This window comes from Vombatus ursinus, unplaced genomic scaffold (assembly GCF_900497805.2).
Source record: "Vombatus ursinus unplaced genomic scaffold, bare-nosed wombat genome assembly UNPS02012179.1, whole genome shotgun sequence".
NCBI classification, from domain to species: domain Eukaryota; kingdom Metazoa; phylum Chordata; class Mammalia; order Diprotodontia; family Vombatidae; genus Vombatus; species Vombatus ursinus.
Genome location: NW_020951957.1, coordinates 401,951 through 414,295, shown reverse-complemented (window position 1 = coordinate 414,295; position 12,345 = coordinate 401,951). Strand labels below are relative to the sequence as shown.

The 12,345-nt window shown below is 38.1% G+C and overlaps 1 protein-coding gene across 1 annotated transcript; it reads right to left on the bottom strand.

The window, feature by feature from the left end:
- Window positions 1–1,667: 1,667 nt before the first annotated feature.
- Window positions 1,668–11,997, bottom strand: NDUFC1 (NADH:ubiquinone oxidoreductase subunit C1). The gene is made up of 4 exons (XM_027857553.1): window positions 11,893–11,997; window positions 9,403–9,506; window positions 5,600–5,678; window positions 1,668–1,979 (listed from the first exon to the last, which is right to left on the bottom strand). Exons 1-3 carry the CDS (start codon window positions 11,960–11,962, stop codon window positions 5,619–5,621), a joined length of 234 nt encoding a protein of 77 aa, XP_027713354.1. The 5' UTR covers window positions 11,963–11,997; the 3' UTR covers window positions 1,668–1,979; window positions 5,600–5,618.
- Between the last annotated feature and the right edge of the window lie 348 nt (window positions 11,998–12,345).

Below are 12,345 nucleotides of genomic sequence, written 5' to 3'. Positions count from 1 at the left end.
TATCATGTTCATTGTCTCCTCAGAGGCCAGACTGTATATTTCTGCTATCAATGTATTAAATATAACAAAATAGAAAATAACGTAAGATACAAATAAACAGTGGGCAAGTGTTAAGTATAACAGAAGATCTTAATCAAGATCTTCCTACCCCAAGTACAGGGTTTAAGTTTTATCGGCTTTGAGTTGCACTAAAACTTTTCTGACACCCTGTTATTTTGATGAAAAGGAAATCAACATGTTAAATGACCAAATTTTAACTCCAGAGCACAAAGTACTTCCCATTTCCATCCAAGGCACTTTATTTCCACTGTGGTCAAATTTTAACTGCTATTGAATACTTCAAAAACTTTCTAATTCAAATGGGTTTTCATCTACACCATAATCTAGGAGGAAAAATCTTGCTAATGTATATATTCTAGGTAATACCCTAAATGTGACTATAGCTTTCACTGCTTTATGGTTTTTAATGTTTGTTGAATGACTAGGTCAACTTAGAAATATTATTTAGCTTCTAAATCTATATTAAATAGGACTGACAAGAATAACAATTGTCAATTAAAAAATGACCATGACTGAAGGTCTTCAGTTGGTATCACCTTGTGACTTTATTTTTCTGGATGGAGGACAAAGAATAATGACTGAAGTTTAAAAAAAAAAATGTTTCTCAGTTTAAAGGGATAAAATTAACTGCTGCTCTTAACAACAGGTAATTTTTCTGTATAATTTGCAAATAAAGTTACTAGATGTAAAATTCTTTTGGGTACTGGTTCTAGGTCCCCTTAGGAAAAGACTTAATCAGAATTGGGATATACTTTAAAATATAGATAAGCAGAATTATAAAGGCAGTGATTTTTCCCACATTAGAGAAAAAATAGAATAAAAAGAAGATATGATCTAATGCTCACTAAAACGTATCCAAGTCCAAACAAATGAAAGGGCATGCTGTTATTACAAGTAGAATTTTAAATTTCTCTACCAGTAAGGGTCCTCAGGACAAATCAGCTTTGGTATATTTTCATTGAGAAGCAGGTGCTTTTCCGGGTCCTCCTCCTTTTTTATTTTCTTTCTTGTGACTTCTCAGAGCACTTCCCTTGTATTTCCAGGAAACTTTACATTCGACTTGGTATCGTAATTACTTAGGCAAATCGAACCTGCCCTATTAAATGTCAAACTCTTCAAGGAAAAGGATCATCTTAATCATTTCTGTATCCCCTCAGTCCCTGACAATTTATACACTAAGTCATAGCCTATAAAACAGACCTACAAGAAGGGCTAACTGGTTAGTTTAAGCACCTGAAACAGTGAAGAAAGGATAGGAACTCAAAGGTAAATCATAAACTTCCAAAGGGCAGAGTTAGAATGCTAGATTAGGTACCCATCTATACATTTTTTCTAACTCCAAATGACTATGCTAGAAGAAAATAAAGAGGGTGACCTTTTCTGATTTACTAAAAGCATCTCTGTCTTCTCAATCTGCTAAACTGTTAAATAATTAACATTCTGATTGTGAAACAAAACTTCACATATGGAAAAAAATCAGCTTGGCAGAATTATATTAAAACTACCAGCTAAAAGAAAATTCCCACAAACTTCCTGAATGAAGACCAGTGTTATGGCAATGTTGTATCTGATGACAGAGCATAAGTGCTGTAAAATATTAACAAGTGTTCAACTTCAGGCAGTGGTTTTTATTTTTAGTTTTTATTGAAATTCTTAATTTGCTTATCTCTGTTAATGCCTTTAAAATGTAAGTAAGGTCCTTCTCATCTATACAAGTGGATTAAATACTGGTTCCAAACTGACTTTTCTACAAGTTGATAGGATGGATATAACCTGAAAAGTGGGCAGGTATCCCTTTTTTAGATAACTTTTTATTTGTACATTCTGTGACACTGTACAGAAATCCTAACACAAGTTGCTTTTCTGATACATTATTCAACGGACCCACAAACTGGTTGTCATCACTTCTTACAGCACACCTAAAAGCATGGAAGAAAAAAAGAACAGTATTAGCCTGGAACAGTATTATTTTAATTAGCCAAACCTTTATCATGGTAAAATTGAAGAGTGGTTGTCTAGGACAGGAGTGTCAAACTCACCATATGTGGCCCACAGCTCTCCCAAGTGCTACCCAAACCAGACTAAACTAAAACTGGGAAATATTTAACAAAATAAACAAAAATACAATAAAACACAGATAATATTAGATTTAAAAACTAAGCCAATACGCAGCCTGCAAAGTGTATATATATACATATCCTTATGTATGGATTAGTGGCCCATGTTTCTGTATGAGTTTGATATCACTAGTCTAGGATACTGAAATTCAGAGTCTGATTCTATTTCATATATTTGATATGTGTGTCATCTTACCTATGTTTTCAATGTCTATAATGTCTATAGTATATAACTAATGTACATATGATGTATAAAACTAAACTCAATATTCAATAGAATATAAGCATATCCTGTTTTGAACTGCAATAAAGCATGAAAATCCAGATTTGCAAAAAAATAAATTAGAGGGTGATTCTTTGTTTTATAAAAGCATCAACTACTGGATTCTTTAAAATAGTAAGTGCTTTAAATGCATATAAAATGGTACTGAAATTATGTAAACTGAGTTCACTTTTATCAAGCTACACCTGAAGTTTGTAATTTTGTACAAAAGCTAAGGAATGCAAGGTATTCTGTACATGTTTATTATTTGCTGTAATGACACTTACAATTACATTTCAAAATAGAGAAAAAGAAAAATCAGACTAAACCATTCTCATCAGTTTTACTGCACTTAGGAGTACTATTTCCATTACTTCCAACTGCTACAATCAGAAAAACAAATACTCCTGCACCAGTACTCATAGTTCTCTCCTAAATACTAATTCCCAAGAACACTAAAAAGATATGTGACTTTCTCATGATGGGGAATTGCTGAGGTGGGAATGCCCTCCACCAATACAGAACAACCAGCCTACAATTCTATAGACTGGTACTATGATTGCCTGAAACACAAACAGTTAAGTCAGTTGCCCAGAGTCACAGAACTATTCCTTCTAAGAGGTGGAATCCATGGTCTTCTAAGTCTAGCACACTCTCCACCAGGCCATGAAAATTTAACCTTAAATAACAGACTGACATAATCACATCTATATCAAAGTATAACGAAGGGTCATTCATCACTTTCTTTATCATGGCATAAGACTTGCCTTCTCTAAGAAACCTTCCTCAACTCACTCAGATCCACTTTCTCTCTTTGCACTCTCTAATTGGCAATAATGTGTATGATTTGTTGTATACGATTTTAACTTACTTATGTTTTCTAGTAATTTCATTTTAGTTTTTGTGCCCTCATGGTTTACCACACAGTAGGTATTTCTTGAACTGAACTGTTTCTTCTATTACAACTAGAATTAGAAATTATTTGAGATCAGGTACTATATTTTAATTTCCTTTCTACTGCTGTCCCCAACCCCATTCCCACCCCCAAACAATGATTCTGGGCATACACAGAATAATCAGTGCATATTTATTGCTGAGTGAATAGTAACTAATTATTTCTGGTCTTTAATGTTTATGAATAAGTAGTGAATAAGGAGGTGGTGGAAAGAAAAGAAAACTAAATGGGAAGATTTAAAAAAAAAACAACCTGATTTGGAGAACAAAACTTAAACCTTAAAGGTATAGAAATTCATGAAACCATCATATGCCCTGTTTTAAAGTTAATGTTTCCTGCTTCAATACTGACCATCTTTAATCAGCTATGTTTCTGACTCATTAGTAATTTAAATTACATTTTTCCAGATAGGCATGATAATGCAGTAATCAGATACTGAATGTCAACATTTTAAGAAAAGATTATTCAGATTGCCTGGCATAGTGGATGGAGAACCAGCCTCTAAGTCAGAAAACCATGAGGTTTAAATCCTGCCTCTGACACATTCTGGACAAGACATTTCATCTCTTAGTACTGGAAGCGTGTCTCGGAGACTGTAAGCTGAAGAGCATTTCTACTGGTACAGGGAGTTTCCTCATCATCATCCCTGTACTAATGAAATCACAGGTCCAGTCTGCAAAATAGATTATGTATAAGGATGCATAGGAGTCAAGATACTATTAGGCTCTTTGATACAAAGATGAAAACAAAAAATGGCAGTGTTTGTTTCTTTTTTGCTTTGGTACTCCTAGGGCTCATCACAGTGCCTTCCACATAATGAGTGATAAATAAATGTTTAATGGATGAATTTTTGTATATGTAGTGGTACTTGTGTGGGGGTGCATGAGGGAGTATGATATAGTGGAAAAATAACCACTCATTGGATTTGGAGTTAGATGACCTGGAATCTAATACTGTTTCTGATATTTAATAACTATATGATCTTGTGCAGTAGTAATAATAGTAGAAGCAGCAGCAGCAATGATAATAATGACATATATACCAAAAAAAGAAGATAACAAGACACTATAATTCAAAAAGTTTTGATACAAAACAATACTTCAAAGATCTATAATGTGGATACTCCTTCTTGTGAAGCATATGTAATCCTTCTGAACTGAAAAATTCACCACCCTCCAGCCAGCCTGGTAGTGAACGTGTTCAAACTTACCTAGGCTGTTCCTGCAATGTCAGACATACAGGACCTGTAAAATGAGTGTTTTTTCTGGAGAGCAATTTTGAAATATGCCCAAAGGGCTATAAAAATGTGCATACCCTTTGACCCAGCAATACTACTTCTAGGTCTCTATCCCAAAGAGATCATAAAAAACGGGAAAAAGATCCACATGTAAAAAAAGTATTTATAGCAGCTCTTTTTGTGGTGGCCAAGAATTGGAAATTGAGGGAAATTTGTGGAATGGCCGAACAAGTTGTAGTACGTGAATGTAATGGAATACTATTGTGCTATAAGAAATGATGAACAAGCAGACTTCAGAAAAACCTGGAAAGGCTTATATGAACTGATGCTCCACCAGAACATTGTACACAGTAACAGCCACCTTGAGCGATGACTGACTTTGATAGACTTAGCTCTCCTCAGCAATGCAAGGATCTGACACATCTCCAAATGACTCATGATGGAAAATGATATCCACATCCAGAAAAAGAACTTTGGAATCTGAATACAGATGGTAGCATACTATTTGCTTTCCTTTTCTTTTATTGTTTTATTTTTTCTTTCTCATGGTTCCTCCCATTAGTCTTAATTTTTCTTTACATAATGACTAATGCGAAAATATGTTTAATATGAATGCATTAAGTAGAGCCTGTATCAGATTGCATGCTGTCTTGGGGAGGGGGGAGGAAAGGTAAGGAGAGAAAATTTAAAACTTAAAATCTTATGGAAATGAATGTAGAAAACTAAAAATAAATTAATTATAAAAAATACAGTGGGTGCTTTATTAGCAAAGAACATAGCTCACTCTCACACACTGATGAAGCATTAGAGTAGGATTTTATATAGAAAACAACATGATCTAAATAAGTGTTAATGATGTAACAAGAGAAACCACTGATATAGTTTACTCAGAAATTTGCCAGATTGACATTACAAGATAACAGCCATTTCCAAAAATCTTTTTAATTTATAAACTCCTATGTACTTACAATTAGGAAAGAAGAAGATTTATTCTAGACCTTTTCTTCTTTCATACTCTAAAATATCTTCTTCACGTTGGTGGAGGAGCTAGAAGATAGTAATAGTTAAAAATAGAAAAAGTTTGCATGTCAGTTTTTTCTTCTTTGTTTTTTTTCTTCCCAATGATTCCCTTGTGCCCCTTACTTTTGTAAAAAATAAGTACAGTCAAGCAAAAACAAACCAAGATATTGGCTATGTCTGAAGATGTAAGCCTTATTCATTCTATACTTGTAATCTACCACCTCTCTGCTGAGAGGTGTTTTTCCCTGAGAAGTTTCAAAGGAGCAATCTGTTAACAATTATATTTTTCAGGATCAGGTTAGACGAAAATAATTAGGACTTTTGAATTATGTATGATATGAACAGGGTGAACATAATACTTATTTAAAAAAATTTGGCACAAAGGAACTAAAGGCATCCTTTGAAGCTTAAAGAGGTTCAATTCAGGATAAATAAAAGGAAATTCTACTTTATACTATACATAGTCAATACATCTATCCCATGAGTTGGTATGCATGGAAATAACATTTCAAGAAGTATTTAAATCTATTAACAGGTGCTAGAGCTGTAATTGGTTATAAGCGAACACAGTTGAACTGGGGGTCTATTTCTAAACTTCTGAGTTTTATATCATGGAAGATAACTCATGTGCAGTTATAAAATACACACTGATACCACTGTCAGAGTTATGTAATCACCCATCTGTTTTGGCATGACACTCTGTTTGTTCCCCTGTCTTGTTCCAGTTATTATCTTCCTTCCTTCAGTTTTGTCTCTGTGCCATTGTCATAAACCAAATACTCTTAATTAAAACTGAAGTGAACCAAATTGGAAGATTCCTTCTATTACTTAAGTAAAGTAAAACAAAGTCTTATTACAAACAAATATTAAAAAGTATGAATTCACAAATTAATCATTGTTTAATCAAGAAACAAGTAACCTTCAACTCCCTTTACCTTCTTTCCCAATTACACCTATGAGAAAACTCAAGACGACAAAAAAGTAAGAGTTTGGAGGAGAAAAAGGGAAGGAAGAAAGAACCCTGAGTATGTACCACGTTGACCTTTCTTTTTAATTATTATGTCACTAGAGAAGTTCTTATTCACCCCTCTTATTTTGAGATCCTATCAACTGCTACTGTGATTTCCAGCAATGTATTTACCACAAAAAGTCTGATTATAGAAATCCAGTTTTAAGGTTCATAATCAATCAATCAATAAATATTTATTAAGCACCTACTATGTGGTAGTCACTGTGCTAAATGCTGTGGATACAAAAAGAGGTAAAAGATTGTCCCTGACCTCAAGGAGCTTGTCATCTCATGGGGGGATACAAGATGCAAACAAATATAAACAAAGCAAGCTATAAATATAAATAGGAAATTAAATAGAATTCATAGGAAAAATAGGAAATAATTAACAGAGGGAAAGCAATGGAATTAAGAAGGGATGGGAAAGCTTCCAGTAAAAGAAGGGATTTTAGTTGGCACTTAAAAGAAGCCAAGGAGGTCAATATTTGGAGCAGAGGAGGGACAGTATTCAGTTGAGGAACCGCCAGAGAAAGTGCCCACCTACAGATCGAGTGTCTTGTTTGTGGAACAGCCAGGAGGCCAGTGTCACCGTATTGAAGAGTATATGTTGGTGAGTAAGGTGTAAGAAGACTGGAAAGGTAAGAGGGGGCCAGGTTTGAAAGGGCTCTGAATGCTAAACAGAGAATTTTGTATTTCTTCCTGGAGGCAATAGGAAGCCACCTGAGTTAACTGTGTAGGGGGTGGGGTGAGGGTTTGAGACATAATTGGACCCAAGCTTTAGGAAAATAACTTTAGTGGTTGAAGGGAGGATGCATTGGAGTGGGGAGAGACTTGAGAGCTATTGTAAAGGTGACATCAACAGGCCTTATCAGCACATTGGATAGAGAGGTTAAGAGATAATGAGGAATCCAGGATGACTCCTAGGTTGTGAGCTTGACGGATTTCAAAGATAGTCTTGGTCTCTACAGGTAATAATGGGGAAGGTGGGATGGGGGGGGGTATGAAGGTGTGGAGGGATTTAGGAGGAAAGATAATGAGTTCAGTCCTTTAAGATGTTTAATGGACATATAGTTCAAGGTGTCTGAAAAGCAGCTGGAGATGTGAAATTGGAGGTGAGCAGAGAGTTTGGGGCAGAATAGTTAGATTTGAGAATCATCAGCATAAAGATAGTAATTAAATCATGGGAACTGATGAGATCACCATGTGAAACAGGATAGAGGGAGAAGAGAGTAGGCCAGAACCCTGTAGGTCTAGGAGGAAGTAGGTCTAGGAGTTTGAATTGATCCTCTGTAGAAGATCTTTTGGAAGACAGGAATAATACAGGATAAGAAGGCATTCATGAGTTATGATCTACATCTCTGGAGGGAATGACATACATGGATTAGATCACAGATCTATTAAAGCATGGAGGTATATGCAGTAATATAGGGAATGATTAAAATCTTTGAGTTATGAATAGTAATGTTTTCAGGTAACAGATTAATTTTTAGGATAAAACCTTGAAGGATATGTATGGTTAGAGGGCATAATTTGGAAAAAGATTCAGCCATAGAGTTGTAATAATGGAATTTTATTTCTATATCCTGTTAATTGTTTTTGCTCTTTCCTGCACCAAGTCGATGAGATGTCGAGGTGACTCTAAGGCTACCAAAAGGCAGAATACAGTAAAAGTCTGGAAAAGATGTCACAATAGGCTAACACAATTCTGATTTGCAAGAAATACTGAAAAGGATCGACTTCCCTATACCTAATCCCTTTTCCTTTCCTGGACATTACCAGAAATGTCAAAAGAATCTTTGTGTTTCCACTTCTATTACTTTGGGAATTTCCCCCACTGTTTACAGACTTTACAGTGTTATAATACAAAAACATTCCTTGGGTTTCTTTATCTCCTCTTCTAGAAAGAAAACCATTCTACACTTTGAACATATATAACATTCAATTGGCTGTCTTAAATTCAGGTTCAAAACATCACTTTCAAAACTACAAGACAGGGGAGGCATGGATATATATATATATATACAGCTTATCTGAAAAAAGATCTGTGGGTTTTACTGAATCTTAAATTCAATGTGGGTCAATAGTATAACATGGCAGCCAAGAAAGTTAATGTGATCTTAGGAGGCATCAAGAGGCACAGATTCCAGGAAGGAGGCGATAGTCTTGCCCTACTCTGTACAATGTCCATTTTGGAAAGGTGACGGATGAGCTAGAGATGGTCCAAAGGTCAATTAGGATAGATGTCAAGTTGATGACATATAATGATTAGTTTAAAGAAGTTGGAGAAGCCTTGGAGGTGGTGGAGGAATGACAGTTGTCATTAAGAAGAAATATCACTTGGAAGAAGGTTAAGACTAGCTCTGCTTAGCCCCAGAGGGCAGAACTAGTTGGAATGGGTAGAAGCAGGCTTGATGTGAAGGAACTTTCCAACAGAACTACTGAAAAGTGGAACAGGCTGCTTCTGTGGCCAGAGTGTTCTCCTCTACTTCCTTTACTGAAAGTGAAGCAAAAGCTAGATGACCACTTGCCAGGTATGTCATAAAGGAGATTCTTTCTGAAGTAGTTTTGACCAGATGGTCCCTGAGATCCCTTCCCACTCTCAAATTCTATAATCTACACAAGTCTGCCAACAGATCAAACACAACCAGCAACTTTCCATTTCATAATAACCTTTAGTTCCCACCACTACCCTTCTGTTTCCCATACTGAATAACTTGATTCTCTGTAGAAGGAAATACTTACGAAGGCCCACAGGCCTGCAGTAGTGCCCAAGGTTAATATAACTTTCAGCCAGTTGGGTTTGTCATTTTGGTTGTCCCGAACGTAAAATGCTGAACGAACCAAAGCTGAAATAGGAAACAAATATGCATTTTCGAGTTTTATTTTTTTTTTTTATTTTTTGGCTAGGCAATGGTGTTAAGTGACTTGCCCAGGGTCACACAGCTAATAAGTATAATGTGTCTGAGGCCGGATTTGAACTCAGGTCCTCCTAAATCCAGGGCTGGTGCTCTATCCACTACGCCACCCAGCTGCCCCCATTTTTGAGTTTTATTGATGATTTATTTATAACTAATATAACTGGCTGATAGCCTTTCTAGGCATTTTTTAAATGGAAAAAAGATATCTGATTGAGTGTGCCCACTGTAGATTACGTCCACAGCAGAATGGATGTGGGAGGTAGCATTGTGTAATAATACAAAGTACTAGGTTTCTCAGACCATGTGACTTCATATAGTCTGACTTTGCATTTATGAGCTGTATGGCCCTGTGTACATACCATCTGGTTTTCTACCCTTTAATGCACTTACATATATATTAGTGTGCATTTCACAGTCTCTATTGGTGTTTTATTCCTCTGTTCACTTCAAGAAGTATTTATTAAGTGCCTAGGATATGTTAAGCACTCTGATAAACACTGGAGACACAAAGACAAACCTAAACAATCCCTGCCCTCGAGAAGCTTATATTATAGGGGGCAGCTAGGTGGCGCAGTGGATAGAGCACTGACCCTGAAGTCAGGAGGACCTGAGTTCAAATCTGGCCTCAGACCAAACACTTGACACGGCCTAGCTGTGTGACCTTGGGCAAGTCACTTAACCCCAACTGCCTCACCAAAAAAAAAAAAAAGAAAAAAGCTTATATTATATTGGAAAAAAAACTGTCCTCAAATTAAAAATATTTTGGCAGGAAAAACAGATCTGTGATTTTACCCATGTAGAGAAACTCCTTCCATTAACGCAAATCAGTGTCTGCTCAGTAAATCAGTTTTAGAGAGTTGCCTGGAGGCACTAAGAGGTTGAGACTTATCTAGTAAAACCATCCAAAGTAAATTCAGAGAATAAGGTGGAAAGAACATTACCAACTAATTTGGATCAGGAAAGGCCTCGAGTAGGAAGTGGGAATGTGAGCTGAGCCATCTAGGCATCCAATGAGGCAAAGCTAAGAAGGAAGTTCATTATGGAAAGTGTGTGCAAAGGCACAGAGATGGAATGTTGTGAATGGGAAACTGCAAGAAGTTCTAGGATGGTAGGATGGTAGCTACTATAATCTCTATTTGATTACTGTCAAATAATACTTTTTAGTGTTCAGTTGTATCTGACTCTTTGTGACCCTGTTTGAGGCCTTCTTGACAAAGATACTGGAGTGGTTTGCTATTTCCTTCTCCACCTCATTTTACAGAGGAGGAAACTGAGGCAAACAAGGTTAATAAGTGTCTGAGGTCACTCAACAAGATAAGTCTTCCTGCCTCATGGCCCAGCACCTTATTCACCGCACCACCTAGCTGCCAACAATAATAATAACTAACACGTATATAGTGCTTGCTCTGTGCCAGGCACTGTGCTAAGTGTTTTACAATTATTATGTCATTTGACCATCCATTTTACAGATGAATAAACTGAGACAAACAGAGCTTAAATGATTTGCCCAGGATCACAGCTAGTAAGGGTCTGAGAGTAGACTTGAAGTCTGGTCTTCCTAACTCCAGGCTCAGGTGCTCTATCCACTTGTGCTACTCTGGGCCTGTTTGCTTAGATGTAAATTGGAAATAATATCATTAAATAAAATACCAGCTCCAGAAGGGCCCATTAGTTACGGGGTTGGGGTCCTATCTTACGAACCCAAGGGGCCCTTGGTGCTGATGCACACAGCATCAAGAATAAGAAATAAGAAATATTTGCAGCCTCACATATGGTGCTAGACAATCTATATAAAGTCCCCTTCTAGCTCTAAAACCTAAAAGATGGCTGGTACAGTGGAGAGTTAGCCTCGGAGTGAGCAAGACCCGAGTTCAAATCCTGCCTCACATGTATATTGGCTGAATGGCCCTGGGCATCTCGCTTAACCTCTCGGCCTCAGTTTCCCATCTGTAAAATAAGCATAAGAAGCAACCCTTAAAGTGCTACACAAACAAGAGCTGACATAACCGACAGATATTGTCCCACTTTCCAAGCATGAAGGGAGACTGCAGTTAATGGAGAAGTATGAAGAAAGGGGGGGAGGGGCCAGGACTTGGGGTGGCCGCAGTGGAGGGGCACGAGTTGGGGGTGAAGGAACGCAGCAGGGGAGGGACACGGCTGGGGGGGGTGTGCACGCGACCCGGGCCGAAGGTCACGGACAAGGCCCGACCCGAGCCACGCATGAACCGCGCCTCCCTCCTCCCACTCGCTCCCTCCAGGGATCAGAAGAGGAGTGGGCCCCAGGGAAGCCGTCGCGGGCCGCGGGGACACTCACTGTGGCGTGGGAGCCGGGTCCCGGAGAGGAGCCGGCACAGCTGCGGGAGCAGCATCAGGGACGGCACCATCTTGGTCCGCACGTCTTCCTGGAGCCCCGCCTCCGACCACGTGACCCCACACGAGCCCCGCCCCAGGCTCGGTCCTGGCGGGGGGCGGGGCTTTGTGACGTCAGTGTGTTCCAGGCTCCGCCCTGGCCCCGCCGCTCCGCCCTGGCCCCGCCCCTCCGCCCTTTCCGCTTCCGTTTATCAAGTCGGTGAAGTGGGACCTGGGGCTTAAGAGTGAAAAACAGGAAAAGGCTAATCTCCCTCTTTGGCCCAGCCACAGTCGATCCCTTACGCCATGCTACCTCTGGAAGCTGGGTTGTTTTTTTTTTTTTTGTGGGGGGAGGTGTTGGACTAAATGAGAGCTTCCTAACTTTTGGCACTTTGGCGAAGGAAGAAAATAAGCATGT